Below are 13,882 nucleotides of genomic sequence, written 5' to 3'. Positions count from 1 at the left end.
CAGGGGGTGTCAGTGTACTTTACCCTCCTATGTTATAATGTATAACATACTGATAATTGAAGGGAACCAATAATAAATAGATATGTTATTTTTAATTATTAAATTAAAAATGGTGAGTAGATACTCACTTAGTAAATAAGAGATAGCAATTGAATAACCATCTATAATTTGATAATTAAAATAAGATGTGTCTATTTATTACTGATCCAGATCAATGGTCAATAATAATAGATCCTCGTTGATGAAGACCTAAGTATTGTCCTTCATATTATGAAATCCTCTTATGACTCTCTGCAAAAGAAGCTTGATTTTTACATAAAAGATTATAACTCGGCTATTTTTATTGAGCTTCTGCAAGAAAATGATGACATAATATATTTTTTAGTGGATAAATGTTTAGAGATAACATCTCACATTGTGTAAGAAACTGGTTATACCCTATTATGTAACTGTGTAAATATGTTTAATTTTTTTTTTAACACCTTGAATAAGAATAGATATTCGATATATCAAGTTAACCAGAACTGTTTGTACACAATACACACAGACGCATATACATCATATACAATTTTAATTACTCCAGCACACCACACCAAATATATATTCTTTAAATAAATAGAGCATGCAAAACAATATCTACAAAATAATATAGAGCTAATCCCAAGTAATTCTGATGTGTCTCACATTGTTGTTGTGAAGACGCGTTTTTGGAAAAAAGGTATAAGATTTAGCCGGTCAAAAAAACAAAAAAACACATATGGAGTATGAGAAAATCAAAACTCGCGACATTAGAGGCCAAAATTATTTGTTGACAGTTATAGCCTTAGATATTTTCATTCTCTCTTTTTCTGTCCGCTTTTGTGGTTGAATATGTGGGTCAACTGTGTATGACTGTTGGCGATGTCACACTGTCACTTTTGATAAACACCCAATTATAAAGGGTACTTCAATAATATATCAAACATTATTTAGACCTCTGTGGTATTTGAAAAATTCAAAAGGGTATAAATGTCCGTTTGAAACATAGCTAAACAAGTACACAGAAGCATACGTTCCCCTTCTTTAATTCAACCATCCCCCCCTTCTCTCTCTCTACAGCATCACCACCACCACCATCAAAGAGGACATAATGAGAGAAGAAATAAAACAAAAGGTGGTAGATGCATGAAAGACAACCTCTCTCTTTCCCTCTCTACCCTTATCACCTTCCATTCGTAATCTATTCCCCATCTGCCAGATTTCGATCAAACCGAGTTAATTTTTATTTATTTCTTCTACGCTCCACCAACCACCTTCTATTCTTTGTCTCCAGGTTTGAACTCGAGACTCTCTGCTTATAATGGTTGTTTTTTTCTGTCTTTCTTTGAGTTTATTTACTCTGTTTTGCTTCTTGTTTTTGGGCATTTGTTTTGATGGGTCTGAAGGCAGACAGATGACCATTGTCTTTGTTCCTCAGGTCCATTGGATATATGGGTTTCTCTCAATTGATGTGTTCTCGCCTTAAGAAGTGTGTATTTCACTTATAGTTCTCTTATTGGGCTTGTTTTCGTTCCTATCCCTCCGAAAAAGGTGGTAGGTTGGTGGGTTGACTTATTTTTGAAGAAGAGAGATTAGGAATTCTTTAAACTGAAAGATTTGGATGTACTGGGTTGATTTGTTTGATTTCTAATTCTGTTTATCAGGGTAAGTATTTGGGGTTTACTTCTTGAAAGTCATTAATGGCATGTTAGTAAACAAAGTTGGGTGATGTGTGTAATGTTTCGTCACCTTATTCCTTGAAACCAAAAAATCTTCAATTTTCTTTTTCCATGAAATTATTTGAGTGAGAGTTCACCAAAATTGTGGTGATTGGAAACTGTTTCAAAGGATTTCAGTGTTTCTACTAGGTTTTGTCTTTATAATAATCTACGTAATGCAAGCATCAATGCCTTTGTTTAATTATTTACTCTCTTCTGTTAAACTGCACATGTATAATCTAAGCTGCACATGAATTTCAAAGAACTTTCAAAGGGAATTGTTAAGAATGTTGATCAATGTTTTCACGAAATATTTGTTTACCCTCTTTGGGCTAGAAAATTAGTCCACAGTTTTGTACTGTAGTTATCTGTCGGTCTTTGTTTTTATCTTTTAATGATATTAGGTGGTATGACTTGAAGTTGAAAATTTTATATTGGAGATAGATCAAATGTCACAATTTCATGTCACTAATGAAACTCAATTAGGGATACATGTTATGTTAAAGGTTTGGGGAGGTGTTTTAAATACAATTGATGACATAGTGATTATTGAAGGTTGAGAAATGCCAACAGTGAATACCTTTCTATTATTTAAGCCCAATTAGTTATAGGGAGGGTGAAATTGGGAATATGTTGTTCATAGAACAATGAACGGAGCCATGTAGGGCTGGCGGGGGTGGCTGCCCCGACTCAAATTTCATTTATTTATTTTACATACCAATCTTTTTTTCTTTTTCTTCTCCCCCACCCCCCCAACACCAAAATCCTTAAATATTTATGTGTGTATTTATATATGTACGTCGAGATTAGGGATTGTAGCTTGCTAAATCTCTCTTTAAACTTGTTTATTGAATGTCTAATCTATTAATCTTTTTATTGATATTCCGGGCTTCTTGAGGAAGGGATGACCAAAACTAAGGTGGGTTGAGATTGTAAGGAAAAACTCAATAGCACGTAGTTTAACAAAAGTTATGGCTCTAGACATTTTGGCTTGACAAAATAGGATTTAAGTAGGACCCCAGATAGCTGGGACAAGAGTTTGTTGATTGAGAATGTACTGCACTATGAGTTATGGTAGTTTGAGAGTTATTCTTGGGCCAAGTTGCATGATGTTCCATGTTATTTCCTCATCTCTGTGTAACATTTAAAATCAGCTCGGTTACTGTATCCTGATACTTTTTTTGTCATCTAATTATGTGGCGGCATTTTGTTTTTCTTTTACCTATTTTTTTGGTTGAAGTAGGCTCCAGTATTAGTATTAGTAACTGATTTTGTTATATTTCATTTTAGACTCTTCCTCTCCACCCCATTTTTTGAAACTTGGTTTCACATGTATCTCTTTTAACTGTCTGCTTTCTGTAGAAATTCAAGGCCATCGACTGAACCATTGTGCTATTACTAGGATTACTGGAATCAGCCATGGTGAGCATACGGAGGCGCAAACTCTTGGGACTTTGCTCTGGTATCTCCCATGTTGAAAACTGCTTTAGTCATGTAAAGTGCTTCACTTAAAATAGACATAACATTGACTAATATTTAGTGAAACTTTCATGGAGGGTTTTGTGTATCACAGGTTGTGTACATTATTGTTTCATTGGCTTATTTTATTTTATTTTTCAAATAAAGGGCACCCAATGTGGTCCCTGATAATCGAGGGTGTTGGGAGGGGTGGACTGGTTACAGATCTAACCTTTGGTGTTATTTGCACAAAGGCTTATATATTTACTTTCTAAATAAATAACAAGTTTAATGATCGAGAACGTAGTGTATTGAATCTCACATTGTGTTTATTGCAACAAAATTCATACTAATATTTGGGCCTTCGTAGGGCGAAGTTCTTTCTTTGCTCCATTTCCTAGGTATTTTGACAGTGCTACTGCTCCTGAAAATCTTGTCCAGAACACAAAACCAGCCAGTGTTCATCAGATGCCTTCAGTTGATGCTTACCAGCCAAAGGATGTAAGATGGAGTTCTTATATTTTTGTTTGTCATCTTGTGCTTTTTCTTATCATATCTACTATCTTCTTCTGGACAATCTAATATGTAAATGATTGACATGCATCAGTACCATAATCTTTGAAGTTTTTACTAGATTTCTTCTTGGTCTGCCATGAATTGCTACATTTTATCGGGACTATGTTGTGGAATCTTTAGGTGCCATAAGAACTTAGTATCATTAATTATCTGAATAGAGATATCTTATATTCGCAAAGCAGCATGAATTTGGACAGACAACATGAAGGAGTGAACGAAAGAGAAGCTATCTTGTGTCAATCCTTTTCCCATTACAACACATATGGACATTGATACACTGACATTTATCAGGCTGGTTGGACTTGAAACTTTATCTCAGGGGCTGGGTTAGACATTGTTGAGAAGAAGGTACAAGAGGAAGCAAGTTTTTGACACAACACATCTTCTTGCATCATTATGAGCAATATCCTTGTATATTTCAGTCAACTCAATCAATGTTTGAGTATTAGGTTTTTGGCGAGTGCGTTATATTTCGTGGCCCCTAACCTGGTGTAAGGGTATAAAACCGTATAACCACATAAAAGCTAATTAATTAGTTTACCTTGTCAATAATGTTTTTAAATTTAGTATTAGTATTAAGCCTTTCCATTTTTACATTTATGGGGTAAGCCTCTCATCAACATCACATGACATAATTTATATATCCTTATTGTTTTACTGTTATCTGTGTATAATTCCCTGCCCTTTGGAATGATCCCTATGCTTCCTCACATTTTACAAATTTTGGTGAAGTTCACATGGTTAAGTAACAAGGTAAAAACATTGCTTCATATGTGAAATTTTCTTTACCCTAATTTCTTGTTTTTGTTTCATGGAAAATTCAGAATGTGTTTTTCCGACACTTTTTGCTTATTGTTCAATGGAGTACTTTCACTCATATCTGTTGTTAATTTTAAAATTTGCATTAAATTGATAATTAAAATAGAATCATTGTATATTTGCACATATCTATGTTTTTATCTTCGTCTTTTTGTTTAAATTAATGAGTGTTTTTAGATTATAAGGTGGGAGGAATTGTAAGGTTAAAATTTTCTGTGTTCAGAAGGGTAACTGGTTGAGGATGTGGATCTTTTGGTCTGCTACCTTAACTTCTACAATTCACTTCCTGAGTTGGAAGTGATAAAAATATTGTGGCTCCTGAAGTATTTGTCTCTTGCATGTACATAAACAGGACTGTGTATGATATATATTTACGTACAAGTACAGTCTTGTTCAGTAATACAGATTGTACAGTCATTTGGGAGTTATTCTTATGTTGCTTGGACTCTTCTAAATGCGTAGAGTACCCATGTAACTTGGATACACATGTCTGGTTAGCCATGCAGCCAGGAAAATGAGTGAAATTTCCATGTTAGATGGTTTATGTTACAAAAAGCACCATTTTACATGGGAATTAACATAGGATTATCAAAAAAATATCAGTAATTATTGTGCCCCTTGTCCTGGGGTCTGGGTGCTTGATAATGGCGGACATTAGAGACATTTACACATCCGGAATGCATTACCCAAGACCATGTAACATATGTTTTGTGTCAACAATAGAAGAGAAGAATCTAATCCAGCTGTTCAGGGACGTTTTATGTGATCCAAAGATCAAGATCTTAATTGGACAAGTAAAAATGATGTAGGACAATAGCAGCAAGAAAGTCAATACAATAAAGGAAGCAAACAATGAATGTGGGATGTGGTAATAAATCAAAAGTAGTGTGTGAATGTGTAGTGGCATGTGTATGATATGTGCATGGGGATGGTGTTAGATCTAAATGGTCCATGTGTAGTGATATATACATATATATATTATATGTAGTAATTAGAGGAAACACTTGGGGTCCACATATAAAAGGTGAAACGAAAAAAAAGGGTAATTTGGTGTGTGCAGAGAGATATTTATATAGCATATGATATGTGTGTGTGTGTGTAAGAGTCAAAGTGATTGCAGGATTGCATGTGAGGCCATAAATAGTGCTCTAGAAAGCTTTAGTAATAAATGGCAGCAAAATGACTAGGAAGGTAGTTATTGCCGTAGGGTTGCATATAAATATGTATGTTGTATTGAAGAGTAATACACCCATCTTGAAATGAAAAATTGAGTAATAAATTATAACTTTTTGAATTTAAAGCTTTTGCTCTGTTATAATCTCAATGTGAGATTATTTATCTTTCTAGCTTTTGCTTTGTCAGTTGGTATGAGAGCCTTGATTTACCCTGATCTAATGGCAAATGATGGTTTCGGCAACATCTGCTTTGCCGATGATTATTGCAGAGTGCAGGCCCCTTGGGCAGCCATGCATACTCAAGAACAGTGATTTGTTCAATGATCTAAACAAATTGCTAGTCTTGGGATTGGTGTCAGGTTTGTGTTCCAGTTTGGGGGATCGTGCTGACGATGGCTTTCACAGCCAACTAAACATGGGTTATGATCCTATATATCCGCGTAGGCCTCCAGCCTATGCAGATAATTCCAATGATGAGAAGTTCGGATTAAGAGGAATTGCGATGGGTCAACGTGATCGATGTAGATGCGACAAAAATTGTAGATATCTGGACAATAGTGAGTTTCAGAGAAAGTTTAATTGACTCACTTTCAATGGAAGTTTCATGTTGACGATGTCTTGGACGGGCTTGATAAAGTTGAACACTTTCTCGAGTATTTTGACATACTTAAAAACAAGCAAGTTCTGATTGTAGCATTCAAACTTAAAAAAGGTGCTTATGCTTGGTAGGAACAGACAAAGAGCAACCACAGATGGCAAGGAAAACAACCTGTGCGGACGTGGCTTAAGATGAAGAATTTATTGATGGCAAGATTCCTAGCACTAGATTACGAACATATGTTGTATCACCAAAATCAAAATTGCAGGCAAAAGAATTGGTGTATTAAGAACCATACAAATGAGTTCAACAAATTGAATGAATGCAATGATCAGTCAAAGTGGGAGAGCCGGCAAGCAGTAAGATATATTGGAGGATTGCAGGTGGCAGTCCACTATCAAATTAAAAAGGCAGCGAGAGAAGAACTACTCAAAGCTTGTAAAGTGGAGGGGTAACCTTTTCCTACTATGGCTAAGGCACATTTCGTGGAGGCAGTATAGGAGTCAGATGAGATTATAACGTTCATTGTTACGAGCGAAGAGGTGAAGGAACAAGCACTCATTTCGGAAGCATTGCGACCTTTATTGGTAGAATATCAAGAGTTGACCTCAAATAAGTTGCCAGAAGGGTTACCTCTCATGCGAGATAATCAACCTCACAAAAATTTGGTGCTTGATGTGAGTTTACCAAACCTTCAACATTACTGCATTGGTCCAATCAGGAATAAAGAGTTGGTAAGGCAAATTAAGGAGTTGGTTTTTACACTGCGTTTCGATGATATGTTGGATATGGTGGTTGGTTAAAAAAATCTTCCCCAAGATTGACTAGAGCAATTATCATCAGATTCATATTAGACCTGGAGACAAGTGTGCTTTCAAAATGAAAGAGGGATGTGCCTATGTTGTTGATCTTCTTGGGACATTTCTTTTTCCTCAACCTTAATGTTGGTGATTTATTCGAGTATCATCCACCCGGTGAACGACTTTATCCGCCAAACTTGAGGAGGAGTTTTTGTGAAGTGGAGGGGACTGATGTAGGACAATAGTGGCAAGAAAGTGAAAACAATAAAAGAAGCAAACAATGAATGTGGGGTGTGGTAATAAATGAGAAATAATGTGTGAATGTGTAGTGGTGTGTGTATGGTGTGTGCATGGGTGTGGTATTAGATTTAAATGGTAATGCGTGTGTAGTGATATGTATGTATGTATGTGTATATGTATATATATATATATATATATAATGTAGTAATTGGAGAAAACACATGGTCCACATATAAAAGGTGAAAAGAAAGAAAAAAGGTGATTTGGTGTGTGCAAAGAGATATTTATGTAGCACATGATTGATATGTGTGTGTGTGTAAGAGTCGAAGTGATTGCAGGAGTGCCCGTGAGGCCATAAATAGTCCTTTAGGAAGCCTTCTTTATGTGAGTGCACTAAATGGCAGCAAAATGAATAGGAAGGTAGTTAGTTGGTGAAAGTCAGTGATTGCAAGCTAGTAAAATAGGCATAGGCGGGCTAAAGGTCGGGATTGCCGCAGGCTTGCATATAAATATGTACGTTATATTGAAGAGCAATACACCCATTTTGAAGTGAAAAATTGAGTAAGAAATTATAACTCTTTTGTGTTTAGAGCTTTTGCTCTGTGATAATCTGAGTGTGATATTATTTGTCTTTCTAGCTCCCCCCTTTGTCAAAAAAGGAGTTACCAAAATTGACTAATACCACTTGTTCAAAACATTGAGTTGAATAACTGAAAACATGGTACATGCTTGTTCCAAAATGTTGAATTTGGTTATTTCTGAAACTATTTGTACATATATGGAAACCAGACAAAAATCATATTTTTCTTTCTTTATTTGCATACAAATGAACTGATAAATCCTGTTGATATATGATGACTTGGTTGCGACCTTATCTTGGGAGGTTTAGTTCAAATTTGGATCTCCGTCCATGCTTAAGATCGTTCACGTTTATAGAATGGAATTTCGGAATGTGTTTTTCCCAACATCAAGTGGAGTTGCATGCAACTAACTCTCTCTTTAATAATTAGTGGCTTTAACTTGAAAGTTACAACATCTGTTTGTATTGATTGGATATAATTATTTGAATTTTAGATTCTTAAACCACCATTTTGTTTTTTAGTGGTTCTATGTAATTTGCAAGCTGTTTACAACAGATATGTTTAAATTGCAGAGATATAAAATTTTGGCACAGGATTTAATTGTTTTATGGTATAAAATATAGGTTACCAGTTGTTTATATGTTCCACCTGTACTTGAAGGTTATATTCATACTAAATATTTTATTTCCCAGAAAATTATCTCCAAAATAGGTAACGGATCATCTGACGCATCGGGGTCTAGCTCGTCAAAGGATCAACATATTCCAGGTTTGTCTTTTATTCATATTTACATATTAAAGTTCCCATTGACCTAGTGAGGGGAATGCATTTGTGTGAAAGCTAAAAAAATAATTTGTTTGATTATTATGCATGTTTCGTGCAATCTTTGTAACTATTTATGAACCTAGATGATTATTCAATTTGTGTTTGCTTGAATTATCAAGTGAAGAGTTGAGTATATAATGCAAGTCTACTTATAGAATTCACCAATGCAAAAATAATCCACAATTGTCACACTTTAAAATCTCAGATGTCATTATCTCCCATGTAGTTATGACAATGAAGACCATCAGTTCAGCAGAACAACTAAAACACCTTCTTTACACAAGACTCTTTGGTATTTATGGACAAATTGCACAAAGAACTTAGTTACAATTATTTTACTAATAACACGCAGCTTGCGGCACAGCTAATTTAATTTCTTTTGAATATTTACAAATGTTAAATGCCCGTCTTCAAGAGATCTATAAACAGAAATGCGAGTTTATTTTGAAATATGATAATGCTGGATATCAGAATGGCAATGCAAATGTCACCCTACTTGATTGTTTGTATTCTTCATTTTCTTCTTTATTTCTTGAGACCTTCCTTCTGATTTTGGAATTCCACCTTTCTTACAGGATATTTTATTTATTTATTTATTATTTTTTATGTATAGAAGACAAAGAGATGCTAAACCTTCCCCTTTCTCCTCTGTCATGTTTTTCTGCAGTGCAAGAAGTCAAACGCAGAAAGCGACACAGGAGAAAGCACGTTGAAAACCAAGAACCATGTGTAATGAGGGGTGTCTATTTCAAAAATATGAAATGGCAGGCAGCCATAAAAGTAGACAAGAAGCAAATCCACTTGGGGACTGTTGGATCTCAAGAAGAAGCTGCTCGTTTATATGACAGGTATCAATATTGAGTTTCACCTTTATAGTGCTAGCAAATGTTAGAAAGGACTGTAGTTAGCAGAACTTGAGGGAATTATTACCTATTGCTCTCTGTACCTTGAGGTTCCCTTCACATGTGACTACTGACAATTTAAACACATAAATGCCTCGGTTAGTAGGGACGGAGTCAGGAATTTATTGGGGGGGGGGGGGGGGGGGGGGGGGGGGGGGGGGGCACACTGAGCATGGTCAAATATTATTTTTCTTCCAATTAACAGTGCAGCAAATCAGGAAGCCAAAAAATAGAATTTCAGTAATCAAGATTCAAATATTATGTCATTTTTCTGAAAAATATATACTAAAAATATATAAAATATGAACGTTATAGTCATAAAATTGTAGTGAAATTTAAAGAGCAAGAGGAAAAAAAAAAAAAGAATTAATAAGCGAGAAAAAGGTTATTCACATACATAGTATATGAGTGCAAGAATAAAAATAAATAAAAAGAAAAAGAAAAGAAAAATGAAAGAACTTTGAAGAAGAAAAATATATACCAATGGGTCGGTGGCCTAGCTGTATCAGGCCCTTACTTCCCAAAGGGAGGTCAAGGGTTCAAGCCTCTGGAGGCATGTGTGTGTGTGTACCAACTATGCAAAAATTATGGTTTGATTGAAGAAAGTGAATGCAATTTTTTTTGAAGGGATCAAAAAACTTGAAAAGCCAAAAAAGTAAAAGAGAATTAAAAAAGAGTTACAGAGATTTATAGAAAGGGATAATTTTATATGGACATTTTGTAAATTTTTAAAAAATTACATACATCAATGTGGCTCTATCCCTGTTGGTCATTCAGATGTCTTATTTTTCACCATTTTACCCACTTTAGTTCCTATCCTGTGTATCTGCTCAGGAAAGAAAGGAAAAGGAAAATTCACCCTATATCAAGTGGTAGACCGTTTTGCCTATTATTAGCGCTTTGTATCAAATCACAATACCACTCCACGCTTCTTACTGGTACAGCTGTAACCATTGGTCTTTCGTTGCAAATGATATATTGATTTTGTTTAATTGGTTAATTGCATTTCCATTTTAATTTGGAAAGGAATATTACCCGTATAGAAGGTGTGCAGTGTTTCATTTTGGGTTGTATTCTTTTTTGTTATTTTTATATAAGTTAATTATCTTGGGTTAACCATACATGATCAAAGCTACGAAATTGTAAGTAGTATTTTTTACAAAAATTGAGATGAAAGCTTCGAAGTGTCAAAATCTCGAGAATTGTTAGATAACTGTTCGAAAACCAAAATGGGTGGAATTTGACCAGAAGGATGTGAAATGAATTGGAATGGAGACCTCTGAGTTTCGGTGTTCCGCTAGTATGGACTGTATGGTATAAAACAGAACAAAAATGAGTAAACTCTAATAATCCATAACTTGGAACTCTATCCTATTCCTACCAAGCTCTTAAATAATAATTTTTATCAAATAAGTCAATCTAATTGAGAGTTCCATTGATGCAATAGTATATAAAATGTAAACTGAATGAATATTTGAATCACTTAAAAAAAGTAAAATCTCTTTGTTAAGATGCAGTCCGTTTTCATATTCTTTCCAAGTTAGGAAAAATGAATTTGACCTTTGCTAGTAAATCTCTTAACGAAGTCAAAATTAAATAAACAGATTGGGGAAAAAAAAAGGAGAAGGTAAAAACACATGGAAAATGACACACATTTAACCTTGGGAAATTGTTAGAAATAAAACTTTAATTATTTATTATTTAATGTGCCGGCTCACTAATTCCCCTGTCCTAACTAGTTTGAAGTTTTGATTGGTTGCTGGACCACAATAACCGTATTACTGGGGTTCAGGTTCTGTTGAAAGAACATTTAACAATCTTTATTGTTCTGTAAGATAAGCATTGATTTAATTGTGATGTTGAAAATGAGTTTGGTATTTATGAGCTGCCTTACCCGAAGTAAATTTGCCTAGATAGCTTGCCCGCAACAATGTGTTGACTGAGGTGCTCTCTTCATCCATTTGACCCTATAATTCATTTTATTTTAGAAATAAATGTAATTATCACTGAATTGATAAGATTGACATGGCATGAGCTTATGGGCAGTCTCTCCCTCTAAGATTTTGAAATGAAAATCTCTAATTCCTTTATTTATTTATTTTCTCCATATTTCACATTCCTAGCTTACCAGATGCCCTTACTTCTGTTTCCCTCTTCATATTAACTTGTGAATGGTAGGGACTAGGGATAGAGATATGGCAGGAAATCCTTAGAAGCAAGAGAAGGAAATAATATGAAAATCTCTAAGTAGCTGCCAGATATTGACATGAAATTATTTCTAATTTTCCTTGATTCCTCTGGGCTTCCCATGATGGTGAACTATTGCGTGCAGAGTTGAATTCTCAATAGTTAATTATTCTCAGATATTCAATATTCAGACAAGTAGTTCACACTGCAATATGTATATTACAGAAATCCATTTCTGTTGTGTAGCATGTGCAGTGAATGTAAGGGATAAGAAGATTAGGTAGTGGGATTACAGACAAGATACCTATTTGCTCTTACTCCCAGCTGAAGAGATGCCACTGGACTTGAAATGCCAGGGAAATAATCGAGAAAAGAGATATTTGTAAAGATTAAATGCATACACTGTTTTTGATTGTGTGGAGGAACATGCTCTTTATGGTAATAGAATTGACTTATTGTCATCTCGGTGTGGAAATGGACTTGAACATTTTAAAAACTCTGGGTAATAGGTAATAGTAATCATCGAGTAAAACTAGATCCAATTGGGTACTAGTATTATGAACTATAGTACGTTTTGGTTAATAAGATACACAGTAATGAGTAGCTTAGATAGTTAAAGACTAAAAGGTTTTCAGAACAGTCATGGCAAACATAGAGTTATTTAAACTTCAGAAATGTCTCCTTTTCTTAATATGGGAAAATTTCTCATTTATTTGACGTATTTAGAATCCTGGCAAACTATTTCTGGCTTACGAGCCAATTGTCTTCTCTGTCCTTTCCTATACTCAATAAATTGGATATTATTACCCCTCGTGTGTCGAAGTCAGGTATATTGTGTAACCACATAATTATTGCTATCTCGTTTATTCTTGAGTAACTATTTAATTTTTCTTCCATTATTGGATCATGTACTTTTAATACACATTTGGTTACTTGTAGCCTGTTGTATAACTCTCTGCATGATAGAAGTGCTAGAATTATACGTTTGGATAACTCATTAGTACTTTTTCCATGTTTGTAGGGCTGCTTTTATGTGTGGGAGGGAACCGAACTTTGAACTCGCAGAGGAAGAGAAGCAAGAACTCAGGAAATTTAAGTGGGTGGAATTCCTCGCAATGACTCGTTCTGCAATTACTAGCAAAAGTAAAGTTGTCTCATTCTTCTTTAACCCACTTGTGTCATTTATCCTCTGGTATTTCAATTGTTGCCATACATGAAATTTTCAGAGCACCAGAGAAGAAGTGGGGCAGGTATGCAAAGAAAGGTCGAGCCTTCAATGCAGAACAGTGACTTGGAGGGGGAGCAAGGAGTCGATGGCTTCTCAGCTTTGGAAGAAGCAGAGCCAGACACATCTGTCTCTTGAAATCTTGATTTTCAGAAAGAAGGCTGAACAACCTGGTTCTAACAGTTGTATTAGCCATTAAGACTCTTATTTATTTAGTTTTAAATGGTGTATAAATGGCCCTAACAAGGTGGTTCATGGTGGACTTTTATCTCTGTTAGTAGCTGGTTTCTGTCTCCAACAAAACAAGGAGTTCAATTTTACATGTCTCTTAATCCATTTCATGGGTAAAGCTTCAGTTTTAGTTTTAGGTAAGTTAATAAACCCTATTCAATTAGTTGCTAGAATGTAATTATTCGACCCAACCTCAACTTCTGTTATTATTGTTTTTCTTTCAAATTGAACATTCGGAATTTTTAGTTTTTGTGGAAAGAAAAATCTTCATATTCCTTCTATCTTCACACACAGTTTGACACGCAAGCAAAAATTTGAATAAAATTGACATATTTACTTGCGTGTCAAGTTGTGAATGGTCGAGATCACGTGCTTCTGGATCATGTAATACTTGATTGTCTCAAAAATATTGATTGGTTGGTTCCATATTTCAAGGTACTTCTGCAAATTGTTGTTGTTGGACTAATAGAAATTTAGTCCCACACAGAACTAAACCGTAACAAGAAAAGTACCAAATGACGTGAGTGAG

At 34.8% G+C, this 13,882-nt stretch overlaps 1 protein-coding gene across 8 annotated transcripts; it reads left to right on the top strand.

Annotated features, from left to right (window-relative positions):
• The first annotated feature begins 1,052 nt into the window (after positions 1-1,052).
• On the top strand, positions 1,053-13,617 carry LOC132269159 (ethylene-responsive transcription factor-like protein At4g13040). Of its 8 annotated transcripts, none has more exons than XM_059770245.1 (8): positions 1,053-1,312; positions 1,457-1,572; positions 3,139-3,198; positions 3,565-3,695; positions 8,676-8,751; positions 9,476-9,656; positions 12,919-13,040; positions 13,124-13,617. In XM_059770245.1, the coding sequence occupies exons 3-8, from the start codon at positions 3,156-3,158 to the stop codon at positions 13,258-13,260; spliced, it is 690 nt and encodes a 229-aa protein (XP_059626228.1). In that variant the 5' UTR covers positions 1,053-1,312; positions 1,457-1,572; positions 3,139-3,155; the 3' UTR covers positions 13,261-13,617. The 8 variants fall into 8 exon arrangements, with proteins under 8 accessions (XP_059626228.1, XP_059626226.1, XP_059626231.1 ...); XM_059770243.1 differs by having other exon boundaries at positions 1,457-1,683; XM_059770247.1 differs by having other exon boundaries at positions 1,054-1,312; positions 1,457-1,507; positions 3,099-3,198.
• The last annotated feature ends 265 nt before the right edge of the window (positions 13,618-13,882 follow it).

The sequence above is a fragment of the Cornus florida genome, unplaced genomic scaffold (genome assembly GCF_030987335.1).
Source record: "Cornus florida cultivar Cherokee Brave unplaced genomic scaffold, ASM3098733v1 CherokeeBrave_3.0.0_Hap2_Chr08, whole genome shotgun sequence".
NCBI lineage: Eukaryota > Viridiplantae > Streptophyta > Magnoliopsida > Cornales > Cornaceae > Cornus > Cornus florida.
The sequence above is the reverse complement of the archived record's forward strand: the minus strand, read 5'-3'. Positions and strand labels throughout refer to the sequence as shown.